The sequence below is a fragment of the Sinohyriopsis cumingii genome, chromosome 17, assembly GCF_028554795.1.
Source record: "Sinohyriopsis cumingii isolate HCF-2022 chromosome 17, ASM2855479v2, whole genome shotgun sequence".
In the NCBI taxonomy this organism is placed as follows: Eukaryota; Metazoa; Mollusca; class Bivalvia; order Unionida; family Unionidae; genus Sinohyriopsis; species Sinohyriopsis cumingii.
This window is the reverse complement of record NC_142977.1, coordinates 62,710,432-62,734,905: the sequence shown is the minus strand read 5'-3', so window position 1 is coordinate 62,734,905 and position 24,474 is coordinate 62,710,432. Positions and strand designations below refer to the sequence as shown.

Here is a 24,474-nt window from a genome sequence, read left to right as displayed (position 1 = left end):
TCTGTAGTTCTAAAACTCTCCATTTTTCAAAGCTGTGTTCACTGAGAAAGTAGCTGAACTAAATGCTATATCCCACAATTGTTAGAGTCCCAGAGTTTCATATACTGTTTATATTTCATTTTAACAAATATGTATATGGTCAGACTCATTCCATGTTTGGGGTTTCAGTATACAAGTTAAAGCTGGCACATTAAAATATTAAATTTATTTTATTAAGCTGACTGAAATAAATGCTTTACTCAAGTGAGAAAAAAAAATCAAGTCTATTTTGGTATCATTATTAGTATTTGCAACTATACTTGCTGTTATCATTGTTTTTAACACTTATTATGATGTTTTATAGCAATGTATTTAAATTATGCCATAATATGTTTAATCTTATTTTTGAATCACCTCCGACAGAAAATTAACCCAGAGATGTGCAATGTATGCTTTATGTGCATCTTGTGATTATGTTATATTACGTTTCCATGACACTTATACACAGAATAAAAAAGGCAGAACAAGAATTACTTTCAAATGTCATATTAGTTAGTTTTCTGCTGATGTTTGCATATTAAGTTTGAAACATATTTGACAAAAATCATTTGAGTATTCAATTTTTTAAATGTACTTTATTTGAAATTCCTATTGGTTGCCATGGCAATAGACAAATAAAAACAGCTGCATCCTATTGTTTCTAAAAATATGAATCAAATCTAATATTTAAAGTTTAACTAATTTGGTACAAAAGTTATTTTAAATATCCTTCTTTGATTTCAACATAGCAGTTAGATTGTCAATTCTAGCACTTTGCCAACAATAATGATGAAATTCCACATACAGTTACCTTAATGACTCAGGCGGAAGGAGTTAACTATAATTACAAGTACAAAAGTTAACTTTAGTCTTACTCTGTTATTATTCTCATTATATTAACATTACAATGAATGCCGTCATCTCTGTACTGTCAATTTTAAAAGATCACTTTTTGTAAAGATGACATGGGACCTATTTCTTTTTCTCATAGAAGTATCTGCATTTCTTTAGAAGGAAAGTTTCATTAAAAACTATTTTTTTAGGTGATCATTTGCTGCTTTAATGCATCCTTACCTAGTCATGCTACCATTCAAACAGCTGACATGTTGAATGTTGTAGATTGGTTTGTAAATTTGTTACATTTTAAAGTGTGCCATGTGATGCCTGTCTGAAACATAATTTGATGATTGTTAAAAAATAATTGTAATTTAATTGCCTGTTTTGTTGATTACAAATTGGTGATGTGCTATTTTTTCTGACATGCTCACAGTGCTCATATCAGAGAAATTCTTTGAGCACCAAGTCAAAGCATTTTGCACCTGTGTATTTCAAATACATGGAAGCCTCTGGTACAGAATGACTTCCTATGTATTTTGGTTAGATTGGTATAGTAGAGAGTTTGCACTTAGGTGGAATCACCTAGATTTCCCGAGATCAGTATGTACATGTATCAAAAGGGTTTGAAATTCCCTGTTGCCACCATACACAAATGATTTATCTCTTTCCTTCTGTCTCATGTTTTCCCTACAGAATCTAAACATAAGAATCGTTTGAACAAAGAGGATGGGTATCAGTTTTATTAACAGTACATTTACAAGTCTTTTCCTATCACAGATAACAACGTTTAATATATATATATATTTGCATCCAAGCTTAACAAAAGTCAGCATATAATTCATGCAAATTTTCAAATATAATTTTTGCCAGGAAGCATATTAGTTTAACTTGACAATCGATTTCAGAACATAACATGAAATTAAATTTTAATTTAACTTTTACTTGTTACACAGCTCAAACCAATATTGATTCATGATCAAAACATTTGTTTCTTTACAATAGTGGGAATCAAAATTTACAAATGTAAATACATATCTTCAAAAGCAAACTTTTGCAGGCTTTAATTTCTGTTCCAAAATATTTCAAGACTGTAAGTGATATTTCTACGAAGGAGAAGAGAAGAGTTCACAAACAACAATTATTTTCTGTAAATGCTCATAGGGAAGCATTAAATTTTATGCACTCTTCTGCTATGCACACTTGCAAAATAAAATATTTCTAAAAAAATTGTTTGTCCCTAATGAATATTTAAAACAAATTATTAGTGCTTTAATGCAAACATTTATTGACATCAGTCTCTACCATAACAAACTGCTCTAGCGAATTCAGATTCATCACCTTACTTCTGAAAGGTCTATGCTTGCTAAACATTTTATGATTGATAAGACTTTTCATGTTTACTATAAATACTGAACTCTCATAAAGAAATGTGTAAATGCGATGTGACACTGGACTTGTCATTACAGAGTGAAACGTGGGTGAATACAAATTTACAGTTTATATTTAATAAGTACAATTACATAACTTTTCCTGCGATTTTCTTTTGGGTTTGAAGTGGTCCCAAAACAATAGGTGACGTCCGTACCCTTTCCATGCTCTGAAATTCATGAAGCACAGCATTTTGTGTGGCTGGAGGAGCTCGACTCAACAACTGATCAGCATAAAACATTGCCTGAAATAAATCAGTTTTTGTGTCAGGTATATTACAAAAGAATGTACAATTTCAAGACATGATTAGGAAAAAAAGGGCAAGAAAAAAAAGAGGGTAAAACCAACTTTATCTGCCTATCTATCTATCTATTTATCTATCTATCTAATCTATCACATTTCACATACATATTACCTATCAAATCTACGTTTGATCTATCTACCAATCCAAGTGATTTGCATAACATGTTTATATCTGAATCTGAATTTATCATTTAGTTTTTTTTATTTAATGCTACTGTTGTACATTGAAAAACAGTGTCATTGTGTGTTGATGTATAAATATCTCATTATTATCAGTAAAATTACTACTGTAGAATTATATTTTCCCCTGATTGGCTATCTTACTGTAACTAAATTATACTGTAATGGATGTCTTTGTTAAAAGTTGTTATATTGCATGATAAGATCGATAGCAATATCAGTTATGGTTTTTATCATTTTACAGACTGCATGATAAATTCACCTATCAGTTAATTTGACTCGGGTTACTTAATTATGGAGTTCTTCATTGCCAACATAACCTGAAATGTTATATCTACAGGTACAAAATCAGAATATGTTATGCATCAGCAAAGTTATCTCTATGGACAAAGAGTGCATTTCTTCCTTTAAAACTTTGGTTCCAACAGGAATATTAAATAAAACATGGAGAAACTATTAATTACACTTCTGGAACTGAAAAAATGTATGGTACTTTCCAATTTGGGGCCACTCTCAGGGAATGTAGTATAAAACTAGAATGCAGTTCTGCATACCTTGGGAGCACTAACAGTCTGTACAGCCACTGAGCGAGTCAAGACTTTTCTGAGGCCTCCCAGTCTTGTTGTGGCAGAAAGGACTCGCATCTTGTCAAAGCTGGTTGGTATGTGCTGTTTTGGTCGAGGAATCAAACCAAGGTCACCTAACTGATAGTGTGCAATACTTCCTTGACCTGAGGTAAGGGGAGTAAAAGGAAGCTGCCTGCAACGAAGAAACCAAGTGTTATGATTAAATTTGTTTATAAAACTAAGAAACGTACAGCTTTATTATTAGATTTGTTTATAAAACTAAGAAACATAAGCTTTATGATGTATATTCTTTATAAAATTGAGACAGAACAACTAGGATGAAATATACCTAGGAACATTATGCATTTGCACATTGCATACAGCTAATCATACAAAAACAAAGACATAAGACATGTTCCATGCACACATGTACAAGTATAACAAATGTATCTACTTGTGAATAGATCCAACATCAATACTAACTACTTGAATAACATGTATTTTAAATTCATCTACATGAAGATGGAAAGTTAAATTTTTAAGATATAATCTGGTTTAGATTTAAATGAAAGTTTTGAAAAATAAAGTTTTATGTATTTATTTGGTTTAAAACATATTTTAAAAAAGTTGTTTTAATTTGGACTGAAAAATATTCATGCTGACACTGTTTTGATGGGTAGACTTGAAAATCTGTTAGTCACTGCCCAAACAATTTTTCAACACAAATATTTGTATAGCATAAAGCCAAGAACCCATTTGCATTGTATTTATTGTTCCCTATTTTTGAAAGGCAATATAAAGTTTATCTGGATTTAGAATGGGTGTCTGAAAGGCAATAGAAAAGTTTATCTGGATTTAGAATGGGTGTCTGAAAGGCAATAGAAAAGTTTATCTAGATTTAGAATGGGTGTCTGAAAGGCAATAGAAAAGTTTAGATTTAGAATGGGTGTCTGAAAGGCAATATAAAGTTTATCTAGATTTAGAATGGGTGTCTGAAAGGCAATAGAAAAGTTTATCTAGATTTAGAATGGGTGTCTGAAAGGCAATAGAAAAGTTTATCTAGATTTAGAATGGGTGTCTGAAAGGCAATAGAAAAGTTTATCTAGATTTAGAATGGGTGTCTGAAAGGCAATAGAAAAGTTTATCTAGATTTAGAATGGGTGTCTGAAAGGCAACAGAAAAGTTTATCTAGATTTAGAATGGGTGTCTGAAAGGCAATAGAAAAGTTTATCTAGATTTAGAATGGGTGTCTGAAAGGCAATAGAAAAGTTTATCTAGATTTAGAAAGGCTATCTTGTTCAAAATGTTATTTATTCTAACAGATACAGTTGTTCATGTCCTTATAAGGCCACCTCTTCCGCACCAAGAAAGTGGCTTTTTAAGTGAGGTAGCATTCCTACAGGAAGAATCATAGAGCTGTGAGTAATAATTACAAATAAATTAAGAAAAGTGTCACTAAGTTTTACCAATTTAACATTTTTATTTAAAATTCACAGGCACATTATTGAATCATTTTGATTAAACATTTTAGTGTTATTTAAAATAATGATAAATGATTATCAATCATGCTTCAAAACCATTAAAAAACTTTGCCAATAAAATCAGGGTACAAACATCTAACTGTAAATATATTTCTCTGTCCATTCCATGTCCCCCTTGCTGCAGGATGTATACCTGTTGAAGTTTATATTAATTTTTCTGATGTCAAATATCAAAGCAGTGATCAAAGGATTGCCAAGTTAAGTTTTATTGCAATGTTTTCTTCTAACATGAGAATATTGGACAACATTCTGCACTTTTTGCAACAACTTAATCCTTCATTGGTAACTATAACATTGTGAAACTAATTTTTACCTATTAAACAGAATGTTTTGGATTTACAAAAGCAAGCGAGCTTGTCATTTGATCAATTGGTTTTAAATACATGTTGGATTAAAGTTAGGTATTTATTGGATCTTGGAACAAATCGCAATGCACTGAATTTAGAAAGCAACCAATATTCCTGAAAATGTGTCCACTCGTGAGGCATAAATGTTAAATTTACTGGATAAAAATGCTGGCCACTGGCAGTGTTAATTGGGTGGTCATCCTTGAACACTGAACATGGTCATTAGTATGAAGGGATTCTTGTATAAAAAGCATGACCACTGGTTGGGGTGTGGAGATACATTCAAGTGTCTCCAAATGAAATGTACTACCTAATTTGTAGATTATTAAGCTAAATGGCAGTCATATCCAATCAAAACTTTTAACATTTTCTTGATTATGATATCGTGTTGCTTGTGACAGTACACAAGGAACTGGATTATAACTAATGACCAAGGCTCTATTTTCTTGAATTTTTTCATCTGAAAGGCACGCTCAAACTCAGGAGTTTGCTTTGATAAATTTTTTATAACTACATATTTAATAGTATCTTTCAATTTAAATAAGTTGCAATAATTGTCAGTTTTCTTTTATGTGATGGCTGTTTTATTAAAATGCTTGAGCTTTCATTATTGATCAGTCACCAATGGAAGCATTTTTGAATTTAGCATAATTTTCATATGAACTTGGAGTAATCAGAGTACCCTGGCCCTTCCTGGGTACTATGACTGTTTCAATGGAACAGCATTCAGTAAGCATTGTTTATTATTTAATATAAGAAATTAGATTTTAGATTTAAGTAATTGCTGAAGTTGATGAATTCAGTAAATACAGGCTTATCCTTGCCCTGAAATTACAAACTGTTCTCAAAATGTTTAGGTTAAAAATTGTCTAAGGTCTAATCCCTGGCCAATCGGACATTTAACATTAAATGCAACAATAGGGGGCCCCAAGTTGTCTAAAGCACTCACCATTACAGATCACTGCCATCTTACCTCTGTCTATATGAGTTTGAGTCTTGGGTTCAGCCAACGTGGTTATGTGAGAAAGCTTGCCATTAGGTTCATGTGGGTCAGTGGTTCTTTCCCGGGTTTTCTCTGGTTCTTCCTCCACCATTTATACTGGCCGCCATGTATAGCCTATCGTGTGTGGAAAAATGGTGTTAAACCATACAACACCAACATCAAATGCTGCAGTAAAGATACAAAATACATGCATGTGTAATGATAGCTGTAAAACCCACCCTCTCTTGATCCTTCCACGACTCCTTGGGATTTCACTGGCACTCCATTTTTCTTGTGGTTTCTGTGGTTTACCCATTTCCCCTGGAGATGGACCAAGACCCAGAGAAGCAGCACTATTGAGTATAACCAGCAGATGTTCCAGCATCATGTCTCGCTTCTCCATTGGGTGATGGTGCTCATCCTCCTCCTCATCAGAGCTTGATTTCTACATTTTGTGTAAAATAATTTCCAGGGATTGAATTTAATAATAATAATAATAATAATAATAATTTTTATTTATGATACAAAAAAGAATTGTAGCTTTGTATTAACAAATATGTTTTAAACTATTTACAAAAGACTTAAGAAGGTTGGTCTGTATAGGCTTTGTTTTGCAGTAAGTATACAGTGTAATTATAATTACTAATTGTATTTTCATATTCTAGGAAAAAAGGCCTGAAAGGCACGTGGTCCAAATGTCAACATTAAGTGTATGCATTAACCTGTATACACGTACTTGGGTAAATCATTTTGCCATGTACCATTCTGGTTATCTCTTATCATGTACATTAATTATTATATCCTGAATTTTCCCCACTACAAAGACCACCCTCTGTCAGAGACTAATGTGTAATCAATTTCATTATCACGTTGTTAGTGTAGGGGATGGAATTGGATCACATATCAGATTCCAACAATGAAAACAACCTGTACTAGTATATCTGAATATGAATTTTTAGAGATTGAAAACCCTGCATTCTATAAATTCTAACTTTTATCATTAAAAACTTATTAACTAGCAAAAAAATTTAAACTTGAGATGCTATGGATTTACTTTTATTTAAAGGTCTACCAACTTTCATGAGGAACTTACTTTCACTGGGAACCAATTCTCTTTGGGCACCAATTTTCACGAATATGATAGTTGCTACATAGCACTAATTTAAAGGCCCAACAGTACATCATCTGAAGTACCTTATCCTCAAACCATGCATTAAACAAATGAGAATGCTGTTCATTTGTAAACTATGAAAGTCAACAAAAAAAATCAAACTACAATAAAACAAAATTTAATAAAATTAAAGTATCAGTTTACTGGTTTAACATTGTTCAAATTGCCAAGAATCATATTAAAGAGTAATATTATTTAAGATGCATGTACCTTTAAAACATTTTGAACGGCATAGGCTGTATCATTCAACACATTTTCCAGCTTAAGGCGCATCTTCTTTTGTTCCTCCAATTCTTCCTTTGTAGTCTTAAGCCCTTGATCCAGATTATCATTATCTTTAATCCTATTTTCCAGCTCTTCTCTGAAAAAACAAAGAATGCCTGGATTATATATTCAAGTAGTACAATATGTTGTAAAACAATGAATACCTTGTATACTCATATATGTTGAGTCCATCTGCAAACAACATAGGCCTTGATCTGTCAACACATAATGTGATTGCAGATCAGAGTCTGTGTTGTTTGTTCTACTGCTTACTCCTAATAAAATGCATTGACTCGTATATGCAAGTTCATTATACAGTGGCATATCAGGGTTTATGTTCTATTACTTACTCCTAACATACTCCATAAACCCTAATCTGCAAGTGCATATTCAGCAGCAGATCTGGGTCTATGTTGTTTGCATTTTGGGTCTGACTTATAAGCAAGTACATATGGTTGTACTTACATATAAAGAAGGTTCATTTTATCATTCTAAGTACATGATAGAAACTTTTAATGCTGCCCATTTTTCTTCATTCTGTGGTTGAACAGTTATAAAATACTGATACAGGAAATATGATTTTTTTTCTGGGCATCAATTTTTGTAGTCTGGATAGCAACAAACAGAAATGGTATTTATGTAGTCTGGACAGCCTCCAATAGAAATGGCATTAATATAGTCTGGATAGTCTCAGATAAAAATGGCATTTATATAGTCTGGATAGTCTCAGATAAAAATGGCATTTATATAGTCTGGATAGTCTCAGATAAAAATGGCATTTATGTGGTCTGGATAGCCTAAGATAGAAATGACATTCATGTTGTCTGGATAGCCTCAGACAGAAATGGCATTTATGTGGTCTGGATAGCCTCCAATAAAAATGGCATTTATCGCCAAGAAAGTATTTGCTGGATATTTATATTCATTATTTCATTAATCATAAAATCTATGAAATTACAGTATGACTTAAAATGAACCCACAGTATCATAAAAAATTGATACATTTTAATCCAAACCTATATAATCACTATGCAAATGCATTATTATAATTCAAGTACACTCTGTAATGGAACTCCTATCATTTCTCTGCTACTCCTTCTAATTGTAAAGTCATATTTCCATGGGGGCTTTTGCCATACAACTTCTTAAAGTGTCTAGTTGGTCTTAACTTAAAGTGTCTCGTTGGTCTTAAATAAAAAAATATCCAATCTGATATCCAATATGGCCAATATGTGGCATGGTAAATATTTTGATCAAATGTTACTCTTAAGAATTACGTCAATAACTTGTACATGGACGATAAGGAGAATTGACCATATGATTTTAAAAATGACCACTATGATGGCAATACTGGATGAAAAATATCATGTCATCAGAGTTTGGAAATTAAAAATAGCTAAAATTTCAGGACTCAAATGTATTGAAATTCTTAATTTACTAAAAAAACATTATGGCCTACCTTTGTTTGTCAAGGTTTTCTCTAAGATTTTCTAGTTCAGATTCCAGTTCCTTGTATTCTTGTTCCTGTAACTCATACCCTGCGATCATGGCCTCCTGGTTCCGGCATTTCTCCGTCAACATACGAATGATCTGACCAAAGAAATAAGAAAACATAATACAGTCTTTTTTTACTTTAATAAATCTGCACTTTTACATAGAAATAAGTCAGCATTTTCAAAACTATAAGCAAGTGTAAGGAACTGATGTATCCAGTTTTTCTTAGGCCACTGGAGCAAAAAGTTTTATTTTACGAGGGGCCTCTTTGACAGTGAGAGCGAAAGGCAGAGATGTACAAGCTCAACAGACAGCTGGATATATTGAAAGAAGGATGGAATGAAAACATATCGACAGAAGAATAGAATGATGGGGGAAAGAAAAAAAGAAGAAGAAGAAGAAAAAAACAAGGCATAGCTAAGGTCGTCCAACATCTTCAACACTGAGGGCCACATGCATCAAAAATTAGTTTGTGGGTCATACATCATAATGTTATCTTTTATCCATTACACTCGTACAGAGTTATTTTTTATATGAGCGCAGGCCAAAATAAAATGACCCACAGGCCTGTCGTTGGACCGTTCTGACATAATATCCTCACTTTTTCTATGAAAAGCCAGAATTTTTGTTGACTACAGAATGGCAGTCTTGACACACATACATTTTTAACATATAGTTGATGTTAGAAGATTTTATTGAAACAGCAGTTAGAAAAGAAAACTGACTATATAAATAAATTACATCTTATCTGCGTGGAAATGAAACCTGCACTGTGATAACATCGAGGTTAAATAAAAGGCAGAATAGCTATTATAACTTAATTGCCACTTAATGATGTAAATATGTACATTACTAAAATACATTGAGTGGATGTCACTCACTATAAGCTACTTTGCTATATCTCTAAGTCATGTGACTTCAGCATGTACAAAAATCTGTAACAGTTTCACTTTATAAATGGCAGCTCATATTCATGTTGTTGTTTTTTTTACTGAGTCCCCTGACCCCAATATAACTGTTGATACAAGCTGCTGGCAAAATACAAAGAAGTCCTGTCTACACAGAAAACCCCAACTAGATCTTGTGTTTATAAACTGTGTATGCCCTTACTGCAGACCTAAGTCGTTTAAGTCCCCAATATCCAAAAACTTGCATAAGCAAATAAATATGCAATTACTTAATATTCCCATCCTGAAGACTTTATGAAAACAGCCAAAAGTGTTTAAGCTAGCTATTGTTTCCAAACATTTAAATAATGCTGCACTGATCTGAAAATCTAAACAATTCGTATTAATTAAAAATTAATATCCAAACAAATTTCATTTTGTTTTTCTTAATCATGCTAAATGGCTTGTGTCAAAAAAAGTGAACTATCAGAGATTTACTTTAATGGCCTGAAAATCTAATCAGGTAATCTGTCAGTATACAAAATATGTGTATCAAATTTTATTATTTGTACACCTCGGGTGATTTTCGTTTAATCATGATAAAGTATTTTATAAAATCAAAGATATTTAAAAATGTGTAAAACATTCAAAATATTGCTACCATGATCTGAAATTTAAATCTGGTCATCTAATAATGACTATAGTAAAAGTATGCAAAATTTAATGACTCATAGTTGAAAATTGTTTGTGCCAAACTAGGACATGCATTTGGAAGTACAGTAAAAATGGCTCCAGTCAGGTGACCTAGACAGCAGTATGAAACAAAGATAGGTTAGGATGCGAAAAGTTTGTGACATTGAAAACTTTTACTCTAAAAATAAGTAACTGTATTTGATTCTAAATAAGTTTCCAGATTATGAAATTCAAAATAATTTCAATTAACCTATTTTAGCATTAGTTACCTCCATTCTATTGCATTCTTAAATAACAAACTTTTATGACTGTGTAGGAATGCGAAAGCTTTTTTTTCTGTTTTCAGGTAGCTCTGATATAGGTTTCCTTTTTCTACAAACATGCAGTTGACCTTCTTAGTGTCAGGCACAGGTGCCAAAATGAAAATCTGAATATTTTGTACATTTCAGAAACTTTTAAAATTATCCATGAATAATACAATACAATTATTGACCTAACAGATAGTGTGCAAACACCAAATAGATAAGGGAACAAACTTTTGCACTAGCAGAAATTATTTAAATAGCTCACTTTTTGATTACTGTTATTTTTCTTGGCAAGTTCCTTTTCATTAGTTTCCAGCATTTCAATCTGTTGTTTCTGTCTTTTTTCCTTAGCTTTTAATTCATCATTCTCCTGAATCAGTTCTTGAGTCTTGTCAGACATTTTAACAAGTTGAGCATTGATGGACACATTCTCACGGATTGTTCGCTTTGTTGTTTCAGCCATCTGTTTGTTTGACACTTTTCGGAACTCTGATGCAACTAAGTTCACTCTTGTGATCATTTCCTTTTTTAGCCTGATTTAAACAAAATAAAGAAATAGACAATTATTAGATCATCACATATTTGCTGAAAATTAGTTCATAGCAGACATTTTTTTCCAAAACATGAAATAAAATTATCCTGAATTCTATTATAATATTTATTCTATGTCTATTGTTAAGAAAAACAACAACAAAAATAAATCGGGACAAGGCTTAATAATATGTGATGTGTGGGATAGGGAAACCCCACCCAAGGACTTACAATTTTTGACCTGGAGGAAGAAGGCTTTGACAAGTTTTTGCTTACTAATTTTGACCCCTTGAGTAAGATTTGCTTCACATTGATAGTTATTTTCGGCACTTTCTGTGATGAGAAATGTGTGCATAAAATCAGGGCTGTGCAACGTGTGTGTAAGCAGTGCACTTGCACAGGATGCTGTTTTCAGAGGGGTGCAAATCAGAGAAGAAAAGAGGCACAAAATCAGACAAGGGGCTAAAATGAAACAAATGTTTTGTTTTTTCTTCATGTAAAAATCCTTTTATTTGGTCACAAATTATATCAATTTCTAATGAGCTTTCTTATCAGCAAATATTTTAATTACAATGTATTGGGGTTCATGGTGCCAAACATTGACTCATGTTGTCCCTGCTTAAAATAAATGACACCACTTGGCACAAGTGTTAAAAAGGTCACAACAAATGTAGCTATTGAAATTGTTTACAAATTAAACAACTGTGCAAAAAACTTGAAATCTGTAGAAAAATTGCTAATAGTCATGATGTCATGTGTAATCAGTTCACAAAAATCAGCAATCTGCCAATCAAAATGCTACTATGACAGCATGTGCGGTGGCACAAATCGTGTGAGTTTTGATAGGAAAAAATCCACTATGGAAAATAGTCCTACAAATGAAAGAATGCAAGTAAATACTTGGAAAGTCAAAGAAATGCCCCAGCTGACAAGGAGCCAAAGAAAAGCCCTGGAGGACCTATATAAATGGTCACTGTTCCTTATTATACTTGATGGGACTGGGAGCAGAACTCCGAATTGCATCAGTACAAAGAAAGTCAGTTGCCACAGCATTATCATGGCTTCATATGCAGTTGTATCATAGTTTCATTTATTGCAGTTCTTTTGATGGTCTTACTAATATAATAGTAAAAAATTCAGTTATACAACCATCAATTAGTATGTTTATTGTTCAATATAACTCTCCCATTAAATGTTTCATCTAATATAATCTTGAGGACAATAAAACACTTAATATATAAGAGTCATTTTATTTTAGAAAATCAGAAAGTTCCTGAGAGTTTACAAAGTACTTTTTGGCAGTAGACTTAATTTATACTTACACTAATTCTTAAATGAAGAAAACTGTTGCAGAATTACTTGTCCTGCCAAAATTGAAAAAGTGTTCAAGATACTGTATACTTTATGCATAAATTTTTGCAACTAGCTTTTATAAAGGTACTTTTCATCAAGGCAAAAAAACCAACGGACTTACATATCTTTGTCAATGACAGCTTTTCTCTCTAATTTATAGATTTCATCCTTGTGTTCTTGCTCTTGTCTGGCCAATTTGTTCTCCATCTCTGCAAACTTGGCCATCAGTTCCTCCTTCTGGACCTTGAATTCCTCCAATGAGGCCAGCTTACCACCTGTAGACAAAGGTTCAAACTAGTTCTGGGAACACAATTCAATTTCATTATCAGCCATCACTTTTCCATTATGTATTGACACAGCCAAGGCTTTTAAAAATGAAATAAATGTAATGGAACAGAGCTGAATTTTGACAAAGATCTATTACATAGATCATTAACTAACTGACTGCTTCAATGAAAGAGACCAATTTTTGTCCAAATCAATTAATTTGAATAGCACAGTCATTGATTGATGTACAGTTTAAGACATATACAGTTCTAAGTTGTTGCTCATTAATTTATTCCATAACCTTACCATAAAACCATTAGCTGAAACATGCGTAACTGTTTCACAAATACACTATAATATCCTAATATATCCATCTCTGAGATGTACTTTTATCTCGGAAAATAAACTGGCACGTACATCATAATTTTCAAAACCTTGGAACTTTAAGTTTGAACAAGAAAATAATATTAAGGTCTGTAAATTAGTTATACTTCAAATCAGCTTCACTGGGCTCCATTGTCTACAGTTTTAAAAGCTGTAAACTAATAGAAACATAAGCACATGGAAACTTGAGTACCGGTACCTTTTAATAAGACTGATAACTTTAAAGTTTCTACAAAAAAGAGAATGAAAATAACACATTAAGTCTGGCCATAGAAAAAGTGTAATAGACTCTAACACAGGTTTCACATCATGCACACAAGTATATGAATGATCCAGGTCTGATAATCTAAATACTGATGTAAATAATTACGAATCATTTGTTTTACTAAATTACTGTGAATACATTGTCCTTTCTGGATATCAGCTTTCATGGTATATTTTGCAGAAAAAAAAAACTTTTTTCTGGGTATCTAAATAAGTTGTACCTGGTTTGTCTCTTTTTATGCAGAACACCACTTACTGCACTTGAAGTTCACGCTTTTTAAAGCAACCATAATATTTTTTTAATTTGGTACATGGCGAATAGAAATGAATTGTCAATATTACTTAGACTGTGAAACATAATTATTGTTTGAGTTATTTAATATTATGCAAGCAAGCTATAAATCCTGGGTTCTTTTGATAGAGGATTGGCACCAGTTACCACATGGAACCAGTTACCACATGGAACCAGTTTACCACATGTAACCAGTTAATGGATGTAACTAGTTATCACATGGAATTTGACACCACATGTTTGTTGCCTACTTCTGACTGCATGCAGTATATTTTCAGGCAGCAGAGGGATAAATTAGCATGAAATGCAAAATACATTTTGTGTTGGAAACAACCAAATATGTTGAATAGAATTTAGAAGAAATTAACAATTGTGCAGCAAATGGTTACATGCTGCAACTGGTACAGTCCCATGATGTGAATATTAATATAGTAATATAAAAATACATAAAAATCTATTGAATCCGGCATACAAAAAGGACAAGAAAAGGACAGAACATTGACTTTTCAAGATTCAGGACACCCTCTTTGAAAGGAACTTTTATAAAATGGGTCTTGTATAAGGCAAGCATGAGGTTGCCAGTTGAAATATTGGAAACAAGGAGATGATGTAACAATACAATTTTTATCAAAACTGGCTGGCTGTGAATTTTTTTCACAGCAATTATTAATTATTTTACAAATTCTGGGTGTAATTGTGAGTCACAGGAAATAACTCCATGGACCATATGCTGTGGGATTTATACTGGTTTTCTGTTTTAGCAGGTTTTGATTGAAAGAAAAATTTCTGAACTAGGAAACTGAAAATTTGATAGAACATATATGCCATCTGCTGAAATAAGGTCTGTGCATGAATTTCACATATGATGCATTGTTTTCAAAATATCATAGTCACATGATATGATCATGACGTTGTCAAAGAAATACATCAGTATATGAATTTCATTTAAAAATCAATTACAATACTACAATTGATTTTTTTCTTTTGATATTGACTTGCAGTGTAACATAGAAGCATCCACATTGTTATTTTAGTGAAAAAGCTTTTTTTAAAACTGACTGTACCCATCTGTCTGTTAATAATAAGAGTAAATCCTACATAGGTAAAGTATAATATGAATCTGTCCCCTTTCTGTAATAATAAAAGATGCTATTTTAATACTTACAAAATCCCAGAAATAAAGATTTACATACAAGTAAGAAATTTAAAAGTGTATTATTAGATTTTCTTAAACAGGACAGAAAGAAAAATAAAACATACTCAAAATCATATTTTCTGATGTCAGCTGATCCTTAGTCTCCTGGAATTCATTTCTAAGTTTCTGCAGTTCACTCTCATAATTCTCTTTTTCACTGTCTTTGGCTTGTTGTAATCCAATGAGTCGATCATTCAAGTCTGTGATCTCATCATCTGTCAAGAAAAAAAGCACAGTAAATAATTCAAATGATCTGATTATAATGATTTTGTTATTGCCATACATGGATGTCGATATCTGATAACCTCATTCAAATTTCCATCCATCCATAACAGGTGAGTGATGGAAGTACCATATCTACTCATGTACATATTAAGTCTAAATACAAACATTATAGACCCTGATCCAGCAGCGTCTTTATTCTTTGTTCTATGATTACTCCAAACAAATGCAAAGCATCTGCCAGCATATGTGACAGCAGATTTGAGTCTACACATTTCGCAGTTGGCTCCAACTTAGATTCAATTATATATGGTATATCAGCTTTTGCTCAAGTTTTCTTGTGTATACATATAAATTTTGTATGGCATTGATTTATGGTTTTCTTAATATGTATGTGCCTGTATCTTTCTTTGTTCAAATAAAATTGTCAAAATGATTTTCCTGAATCTGTGACCTGATATATACAAAACCTCAATTTATTATATCCATATGTAGGAAACATACTTACATGATTCAGATCCTTACTTTCGCAAAATTATAGGATAAGATTATTTTACAAGATAATGGAAGCATCTTAGTTTACCAAATGGTGTGTAAAATTTTGGAACTGATTGCAATATACCACAGCTATCTTGTTTGATGATGTAAAACACAAGACAATATTTATGAAATGTGCAAGACAATAGGAAAATTCAAGGAATATAGTTAGGTCTTACTCTTCGAGCAAGAACATATTCACATATAATCATAAAACTGATAATCAGAACCCAAACTTGTCAAGTTATATTGCTGAATAATCAATTTTAAATAATTTCTTGGTGAGTGCAGAGAAGAGATTTGATACAGCATGAAAGTAACTGCACAGATGGACCCAACAGAGTGCATCACACCAACTTACATTGCACTACATGATCCTTTAACACAAAATAATGCCATATAAATGAATGGTAAGAATGACTAGGATTGCCAGTCATCATCTTTATTCATCTATGGTAGAATCAAACACATCTCAGCAACAAGAATATTCCACTGATATTTGTCTCAACAGGACCCAGCTATTGCACTTCATTTTTATAATTTATTATTTGCATGAGAAACTTTTTCAAACTTTAATCTCAGTATCAGCCATGACTATAACATGTTAACAGAATGGAATCCCTGCTGTCTTTGGACAGAAGCACCTATAGTTATCAGTTACTTTTGTCCTGTCAAATGTGCATGTTAACTGAATGGAATCCCTGCTGTCTTTGGACAGAAGCACCTATAGTTATTAGTTACTTTTGTCCTGTCAAATGTGCATGTTAATTGAATGGAATCCCTGTTGTCTTTGGACAGAAGCACCTATAGTGATTAGTTACTTTTGTCCTGTCAAATGTGCATGTTAATTGAATGGAATCCCTGCTGTCTTTGGACAGAAGCACCTATAGTTATTAGTTACTTTTGTCCTGTCAAATGTGCATGTTAATTGAATGGAATCCCTGCTGTCTTTGGACAGAAGCACCTATAGTTATTAGTTACTTTTGTCCTGTCAAATGTCCATGTTAATTGAATGGAATCCCTGCTGTCTTTGGACAGAAGCACCTATAGTTATCAGTTACTTTTTCCATGGCTGAGATTAAGCATTTGAATATGTATTTGATAGATTACCTGATTACTCAATTAATCTCATTAGCCCCAGCTGACATAATCTTCAACTCCTAGAGTGTTGCTTCTGACCCTCTCCCCATGATATAATAGAGGCATTGTCAATTTTGCATTTAAAATATGTTGAATCAATTTGGTATTTAGAACTATTTAGTTTATATATTTGCAGCAAGTCTGTTATTTCTTCTTCTGCCTAACAACATTACCCTTCTTGAGTATGAACAGTTCCTTAAATTTCCTTGTGGTCTAATGGTCTTTTCCATTTTTTTTGTTAATCATACACAGGATCTTTTTGTATATATGTCTACTCACTCTTTTGTTCAATTTGCTTCTTAAAGAAAGACACCAGATCTTTCTTCTCCTTGTCCATCTGATCAAATTTTTCCTGGAAACTGCCATTGCTAACTTCCAGCTCATCACAACGCTTCTGGTATCTATTTGAAGCAGAAGGAGAATTTTTTTATGAAATAGTAATAAAATGATGAAATGCATTCCAACTATTTATGGTCCTTTCCTACTATTTATGGCCCTTTCCTACTATTTATGGACCTTTTATTTGGTTTTAAACGTTTTGAATTTTGAACTTGGTATTAACCTAATGAATTTTGATCCTACACAAAATATAATAGAAAAAGTAGTTGTGAATGTGTAAAATAAGATGTTAAAATTAAAAATTACAAGAGAAATGTTTCAATCTGGAGATATGAAACACCATCTGTATATTACTACAATCTATAATGTTGGAAAGATTATGTATCCCATTAAATTTTTTAATTCTTTTTTAGTTAGGATCAATTACATAGGGTTTAATTATTGCCATTTACATCACTGATTATCCAGCTTTTGTGTTTGTATGCAGTACTGTATATGCTCACCTACAGTTTGAGTCCAACTGCACAATGCACTAACCCAGGTCTGCCACTGCTTAATAAGTCTATGCAGTTTGCTATGTGTAGTAGAACAAAGATAATAAATTCTGATTGGCCACCACATTATGCAAAGGCAGATTAGGGTCTAAGTTGTTTACAGTTGGACTTGACTTATATGCTAGTATGTACAGAACATAATTTAAGCTTACAGTAGGAAGTTTTCTTAGTTTGCTAGTGAAAAACTGGGATAAATTTTCTGTATCAGTGGTACCACATATATATTTAACCTTATAAGAATTTGAATTGGACCTTTTATATCTAAATTTTCCTTAGTTCTTTCAGGATTTGCTCTGTGGCAAGATTTCACATTTCATGGATCTTATGATTAAGTTCTCATAGATTTTTTTGTGTCATCAATAAATCATTACATTTTTATGTGTTCTCTAAACAAGAAATACTCTGCATGATTATATACTTAGGAATTTCTAAAACACTCTTAAATATTCTGCCATGTCAAACTGACTTTTAAATACCAGGTTAATTAAAAAGCTTAATTTGACCATATGAAAGCAAATAATGCGAATGTAAAGTTAAATTGTTGCATAAATTAGCTGTCATAAATAATTTGTAATCTCTAAAGCTGCAGTTACACCTAGTCTTTAACAAAGAACTTAACAGTCTATTTCCATTAATTTATACATATCAGTTTCACAGGCTGTATTATAACTGACATGGACCAACACTATAATTACCAATTACCAATATATATTACTCTGTTATCAACAAGAAAAAGACAAAATATCAGGAATAAGATTTTATGGAACATTGCATGATAACTATTTTCTGAGTGGCAACTGTTAAAGGCCCTCTACAATTGGTTATAAGTAATCTAAGACAAGTATTTTAAAAAAATAATTAGGAATATAATCTTATTATTTTAAGTAATAAACACAACATACCTGACTAATATTAAGTTATTAAATCTATTTGCAAAATAATGACTTGGAAAAGCTTGGATTGATAGGACTTCATTATAGTTTATAGTCTATGAGAACAATAATGATGACTGTTTGCATCCATGTTGAACTGCAGTAAGTCAGTGTTCTAGCTGCAAAACAAACATAATTAGCATATGAAGTGTTCAATAGTGCAAGTCACATGGGTCATTTCTGTGCATTTACTCATTTTAAATTAAATATAAATTGTTCTATTAAAATTTAACACTAAGTTTCTTTAACCAAAGTCTATTCAATCCTAATTGTTGAATGCTCTGCACCTTAACTGTCATCAAGAGACTTCCAGACAAAAGTTAGCTATCACTATGGACTTTTACAATGGTGGCTTTGTAAATTAAACTTGGGGCAAAATAAGACAGCGTCGAGTAATCATCATAATCGAGAGCAGTAAATTTTGTTTATCAAGATGCATACCTTTAATTTTGACATCACAATGTGCAACATTCAATCCGGCTTGTACTGGATCACACCTTTAAGTTCATTTTGTGCAAAAATGTATATGTATTTTAATATTGATTTTTGCCATATGCACCTCTCGGGGCATCTAAATAATGACCTTACAAGGCATATGGATGTAAATGAATCCAATGAAGTAAATACTTTACACTTAAAGGTATGTAGAATCAAAATCTAAAAAATGACACCCAATACTGAAATAGTCAGTGTTGAATTCCTACATGAACCGTGTGACTTGTACAATAGGTTTAACTGTCTAATGGCACAATCCCTGCAACTCTCTTAAGTAAGCACTATTACTGTGCCAACATCTCATTGCCAACTGCCCCCCCCCCCAACTTTCTGAATTAAGCACTATAACTGTGCCAAAATACATTGAAAATCTGCATACATTATAATGATTTCGCAGAGTGGACTTATTTTCATTATATATATATATATATATATATATATATATATATATATATATATATATATATATATAACCTCTCATGGCTGTCATAATGCCTGAAAATACTCATATTGAAAGGATTTGTACAATAGGTTTCCAAACTGCAATTATGGATTTTCAATAAAAAGATAAACTTATCGGTTTTAGCTCATCATGCACGTACTACAGAAGTCATTTGTAGTTCTATAATTTATTGCAAAATATAACACGTAAAAAACAAAGAACGTCATGCAATATTAACGAAAACTATGCATTTGCACAGTTTTTAAAGCATCTGGTAGTTTAAAGCGAAGCTGGGATATTCACCTTACTAATCTATTTTCGAGGTCTTTAATTTGGATCAAATAATACTCCTTGGTCAAGTCACTAATATCTGGCCCTGCCTTGGAAGGCGACCCCCGTCCCGATTTCTTGCCACTTTTCTTCTTCTTTCCGCTCTTCTTCTTTTTCGGCGGCATTTTTAATTAGCTGTAAAATGATTAATTAACAGTCTTTAAGGCTACGTTTGTGATCTAGCCCTTCTTTTTCCCCCGAATTTGTGTAAGTGTACACCACTGAATTATAACTGTTAAATTGATTTGTCCGCCATATTGTAAACACCGGATGACAATGTTTTCATGGAAACAGACGGGTTATATGAGCACTTTACCCACAGCAATCCTCGAAGCGGCAAAGGAATAATACAACCAACGGGGGGGGGGGGGGGGGGGGGGGGGGGAATAAACAAAAAGTGCCCAGTAAAATGTCCTCTCTTTTAATAGCCATTTCAATAAAGTGTGAAAATGGTCCACAACAATAGATGCTAATAAGTTAGACATGAAATATTTATTGCACACTTCAAAGTTCGTAAATCGTAATTACAAAATATAAATGTACTTTAACATAAAAATTATATAAGAAAATTAAAGAGTGTTTTGTTCCGCCAAACAATCGCATGAGAATTAAAATGACTATCATAGTTCCACATAAATTTTAAGACATAGTTCGAACTGTTGGATATTTTTGTTAATATGGCAGGGGCACTCTTCCATCTTGAAAGATTTGATAGTAAACGGAGACTATTGCTATAATCAATTACTAGTTTTTGTTTTATACAGTAACTAAATTTTGTCCATATAGGTTCTCAGCAATCATAAATGAAAATCATATTTCAGTGTTCAAAGAGCAAGTTATAAGTATATGTAAAAGCAAGTTTGTTATGTCGTCTTATCATATTTCACCATCTGATAAATTGGATTTTAAAATAAGCTCCAAATACGTATAAGTGTTCACATATGCAAGATTATGACCATTAAAAAGGAAACGATGTAATTCGAAAGTTGTTGCCTGAAGAATGAAGTATACCGATAGCACCGGAGCGTAGTATCCAAGTTATGGAAACCTCATTCAGAGCAAGTTCATAAAAAACATTTTGCGTCACCCAGTCGACAAAGTAGATTGACTGGATATATCAGCATGAAGCTTGAATAGTTATGGGAACTTGAAGTACGACACAGTGTCCTGCATCCATTGCATCATAAATAGAACGTGCAAACCTTTACTGTCCTGGCACACACACACACACACACACACACATGCATGCGCGCGCGCGCACACACACACACACACACACACACATACATAAGAGACAACTACCCGAACATTCATTTTGAAGAAAAGTATTTTTATCATGAGAAATTTAAATTCATAGTTTAAAGAAGTCTATCCACCTTTCAATTGCAATATTTGTATGGCAGCATGTTGATTTTATTGTAGAAGTCACTATTTATTTCACTGTATCTCGTTTTACAATCTGATTCAAACAGATCTCCCAAATAATGGAGATATGACGGGCAAAGGACGATGTCATGTTCTGATGACCTTTCGATTCACCAATCAGTGCTTTCACATTTGTGAAGGTGTTTTAATTAGGGAATAATTTGTTATTAGTGCTCTCTCTGTGTCTCTGTCTGTCCCCCCCCCCCCATCCCAGGAATGATTATTTCCACCACAGAAACGCATTTCACCAGCATTTTAAAAAATAACAATGACGCTCAAATTTGAAGAAGTGTTGTGCGTTTTTGAAAGGATCCGATTTTGCTCGCGTATCCAAAATATTTTATAGTGTTGATTGAAACCAGTCTACTTTAGGTAATCAAACAAAATGGCGGCGCCCAGGCGCTGGAAGAAAATTTTATATGAAGATCAAAGTGTTGATGATAACTACGTTGATAGTAGTTTCCTTGACGAGCTGAAGAAAAATTGTACATAGTTGCAAATTTATTTATCTCTCTTTCTCTTCAAAACTCAATGTGTGTGGGGGGTGGGGGTGGCTGTGGGGGGGGGGGGACACCTTAACGGTTACCAGATAATATAGCCGGAAGCATGAGAGGGGTCCACATATAAACAGAAGTCGCTACCTCCAGAGTGGAATACGTGACTCATGGTCTCGAAAGTTATTACTTTCATTTTGTTTAACAATTAAAGGCTGTTGGTAATACGCAATTCAATTCAGGTGGGTGACGGTGGTACTCTGTAAAGAAATTGTTACAAAATATGGTTATAGTGATGTCCCATTTCATTCAGTTGAGTATCATGCAGCATTTAGCAGTGAGTATGTGAAATAATAACTTATAGTAAAAAAAAATTAGTTTGTTTTGTCCACATATATTGATGCGGTGTACTGCAATATGGAGTCTTTATTTAGAGAAAATGAAAATGTCGCTGACCCTTATGAATCTCATTTAGTGGCAAGAAGTGGATTTTGTTTAAAACATGGAGAAATTGAACAGGAACTGATTTTTTGCACATGCTGTTTGCAAATAAAATTAATTATAGTAAGTTTTGAACAACCTTTCCTGAAAATTATAAACACCTGTATTGGCCATATATGCATTTTATGATGAAAAAATGAATCAATTCTCCATGTATTTATATGATAATAATAATAATAATAATAATAATGACTCAGTTTTAGTCCCAAAAATTATGATGTTCCAAAACAAAGGAGAAGAATAGAATATTCTTATTTTCTGTTCATATGTCTGTATACATGCTGAACTATATATTATCCGTTGTTTTCACGTGACATCACAAAACGTGTGTACATCCATATCTGCCATTTTGAGTCCCTATACCCGCAGACGGGCACCTAATAACATTGTTCTTCCCGTATAATTACAAAGGCGCGTCTCATTTTGTGCGCAAGAATATAATAATACATCACATTATGTTGTGCATGTCAACTGCACGAGACCGAATGCATGTTTTTTATACTTGTTTTCTTCAAGGAAAACATAATTTTCAACCATCTTTCTTGTTCTTTCAGAAACAAATAGATCGATCAACAAACAACCGCATACACAAATGGATACACAAATAAGTAGAAACATGTAATGATTTTCGACTTTCATGGCTGAAATCAATCATTTGGTTATCGTTCAAGTTAAAAAGCTAATTGTTTATATACAATTTCATATTTCTAAAAGCATTTCAGGAATACTTCGTTTTGACATTCGACACAAAGTCATGTTTCGTTAGGCACGTGTTTTGTTTGAACACACTTAAGATGAAACTTCTTTAAATGGTTATCGCTTTGATTCATTATCATCCTACGTCCATCATCTCCACCATAAATACAATATCTGACCATAATTAAATTGGTTTGTCAACTGTGTCTGGCACAAACACCCTTTGACGCGAAAAGTGTTTGTACATAAAAGTTCATGCATAAAACCCATACTATGAAATTTTAATTCGTAACTGATGTTGTATCCTGAAAATCATTGTCCGGAAATACTCTTTCAAAATGACAAGCTTAAGGATATGATACGAAACACTGTTAAAATGTCAATATTGTCTGTCTGTTAACAAAAATGACTGCATTTCTATTTCCTAGCAATATGTACGATCTCGGTTCAACTGCACAATTATGTCTTTTGATATAAGCAAGGGAACTTCCAGCTTTATTTTGCTATAGGGCACTTAATTTTAAGTATAATCTATGTATTGTTTCAATGAAGTAAATGTCCTTATCGACAGTTAAATCAGATTATTATCTTGAATATACATGTTGACAAATGGCGCAAGGTGAGCGTGCGTTGCATTGTGGGTATTTGCGTACTCGATCGTGATGTCTGTAAAAACAACCCATATCACATGTGGTAATTCAAATTTCTAAACTATAAGAATTAATGAAGTTTGAGTTTAAATCTGTGACCACTTTCTTTGTATCCTAATAATGGATTCGAAGCAAAATGAACAAAATCTAAGACTTTTGTTTAATATTTTTCCTTTTTGTACACCATCAGCCTCATTGTATTCTGCATTATTGTATCGTGGTTTCTTAAGCATTCAAGTCTTTGCAGATAACTACACTGTACAACAATAAAAATTAATGTATCTAGTTTTCAAATGTCATCCACAAAATAGCATAAGTAACTAGTTATTACAAATACAGGAAAATGTCACCAAATCACCATTAATGTGAACATAACTAATTTTACAAATAAGGTAAATTCTTTACTTATACATGG

At 32.6% G+C, this 24,474-nt stretch overlaps 2 protein-coding genes across 5 annotated transcripts in view; one reads left to right on the top strand and one right to left on the bottom strand.

Moving 5' to 3' along the window:
• Positions 1-1,580: 1,580 nt before the first annotated feature.
• Positions 1,581-20,561, bottom strand: LOC149779087 (cilia- and flagella-associated protein 157-like). The gene is made up of 10 exons (XM_089939637.1): positions 20,267-20,561; positions 17,481-17,602; positions 15,368-15,517; positions 13,022-13,175; positions 11,282-11,549; positions 9,097-9,227; positions 7,584-7,734; positions 6,442-6,647; positions 3,321-3,525; positions 1,581-2,527 (listed from the first exon to the last, which is right to left on the bottom strand). The coding sequence occupies exons 1-10, from the start codon at positions 20,416-20,418 to the stop codon at positions 2,372-2,374; spliced, it is 1,695 nt and encodes a 564-aa protein (XP_089795763.1). The 5' UTR covers positions 20,419-20,561; the 3' UTR covers positions 1,581-2,371.
• Positions 20,562-22,084: 1,523 nt separating this feature from the next.
• Positions 22,085-24,474, top strand: part of LOC149779083 (phosphatidylinositol N-acetylglucosaminyltransferase subunit C-like) — a 246,470-nt gene continuing 244,080 nt past the window's right edge. For all 4 annotated transcript variants that reach the window (XR_016415570.1, XM_089939635.1, XM_089939634.1 and 1 more), the window contains exon 1: positions 22,085-22,203. Coding sequence is in view for 3 of the 4 variants with exons in the window: in XM_089939635.1 (XP_089795761.1) it covers positions 22,104-22,203 (100 nt within the window). In the remaining variant the exon portion in view is untranslated. The remainder of the gene's footprint in view (positions 22,204-24,474) is intronic.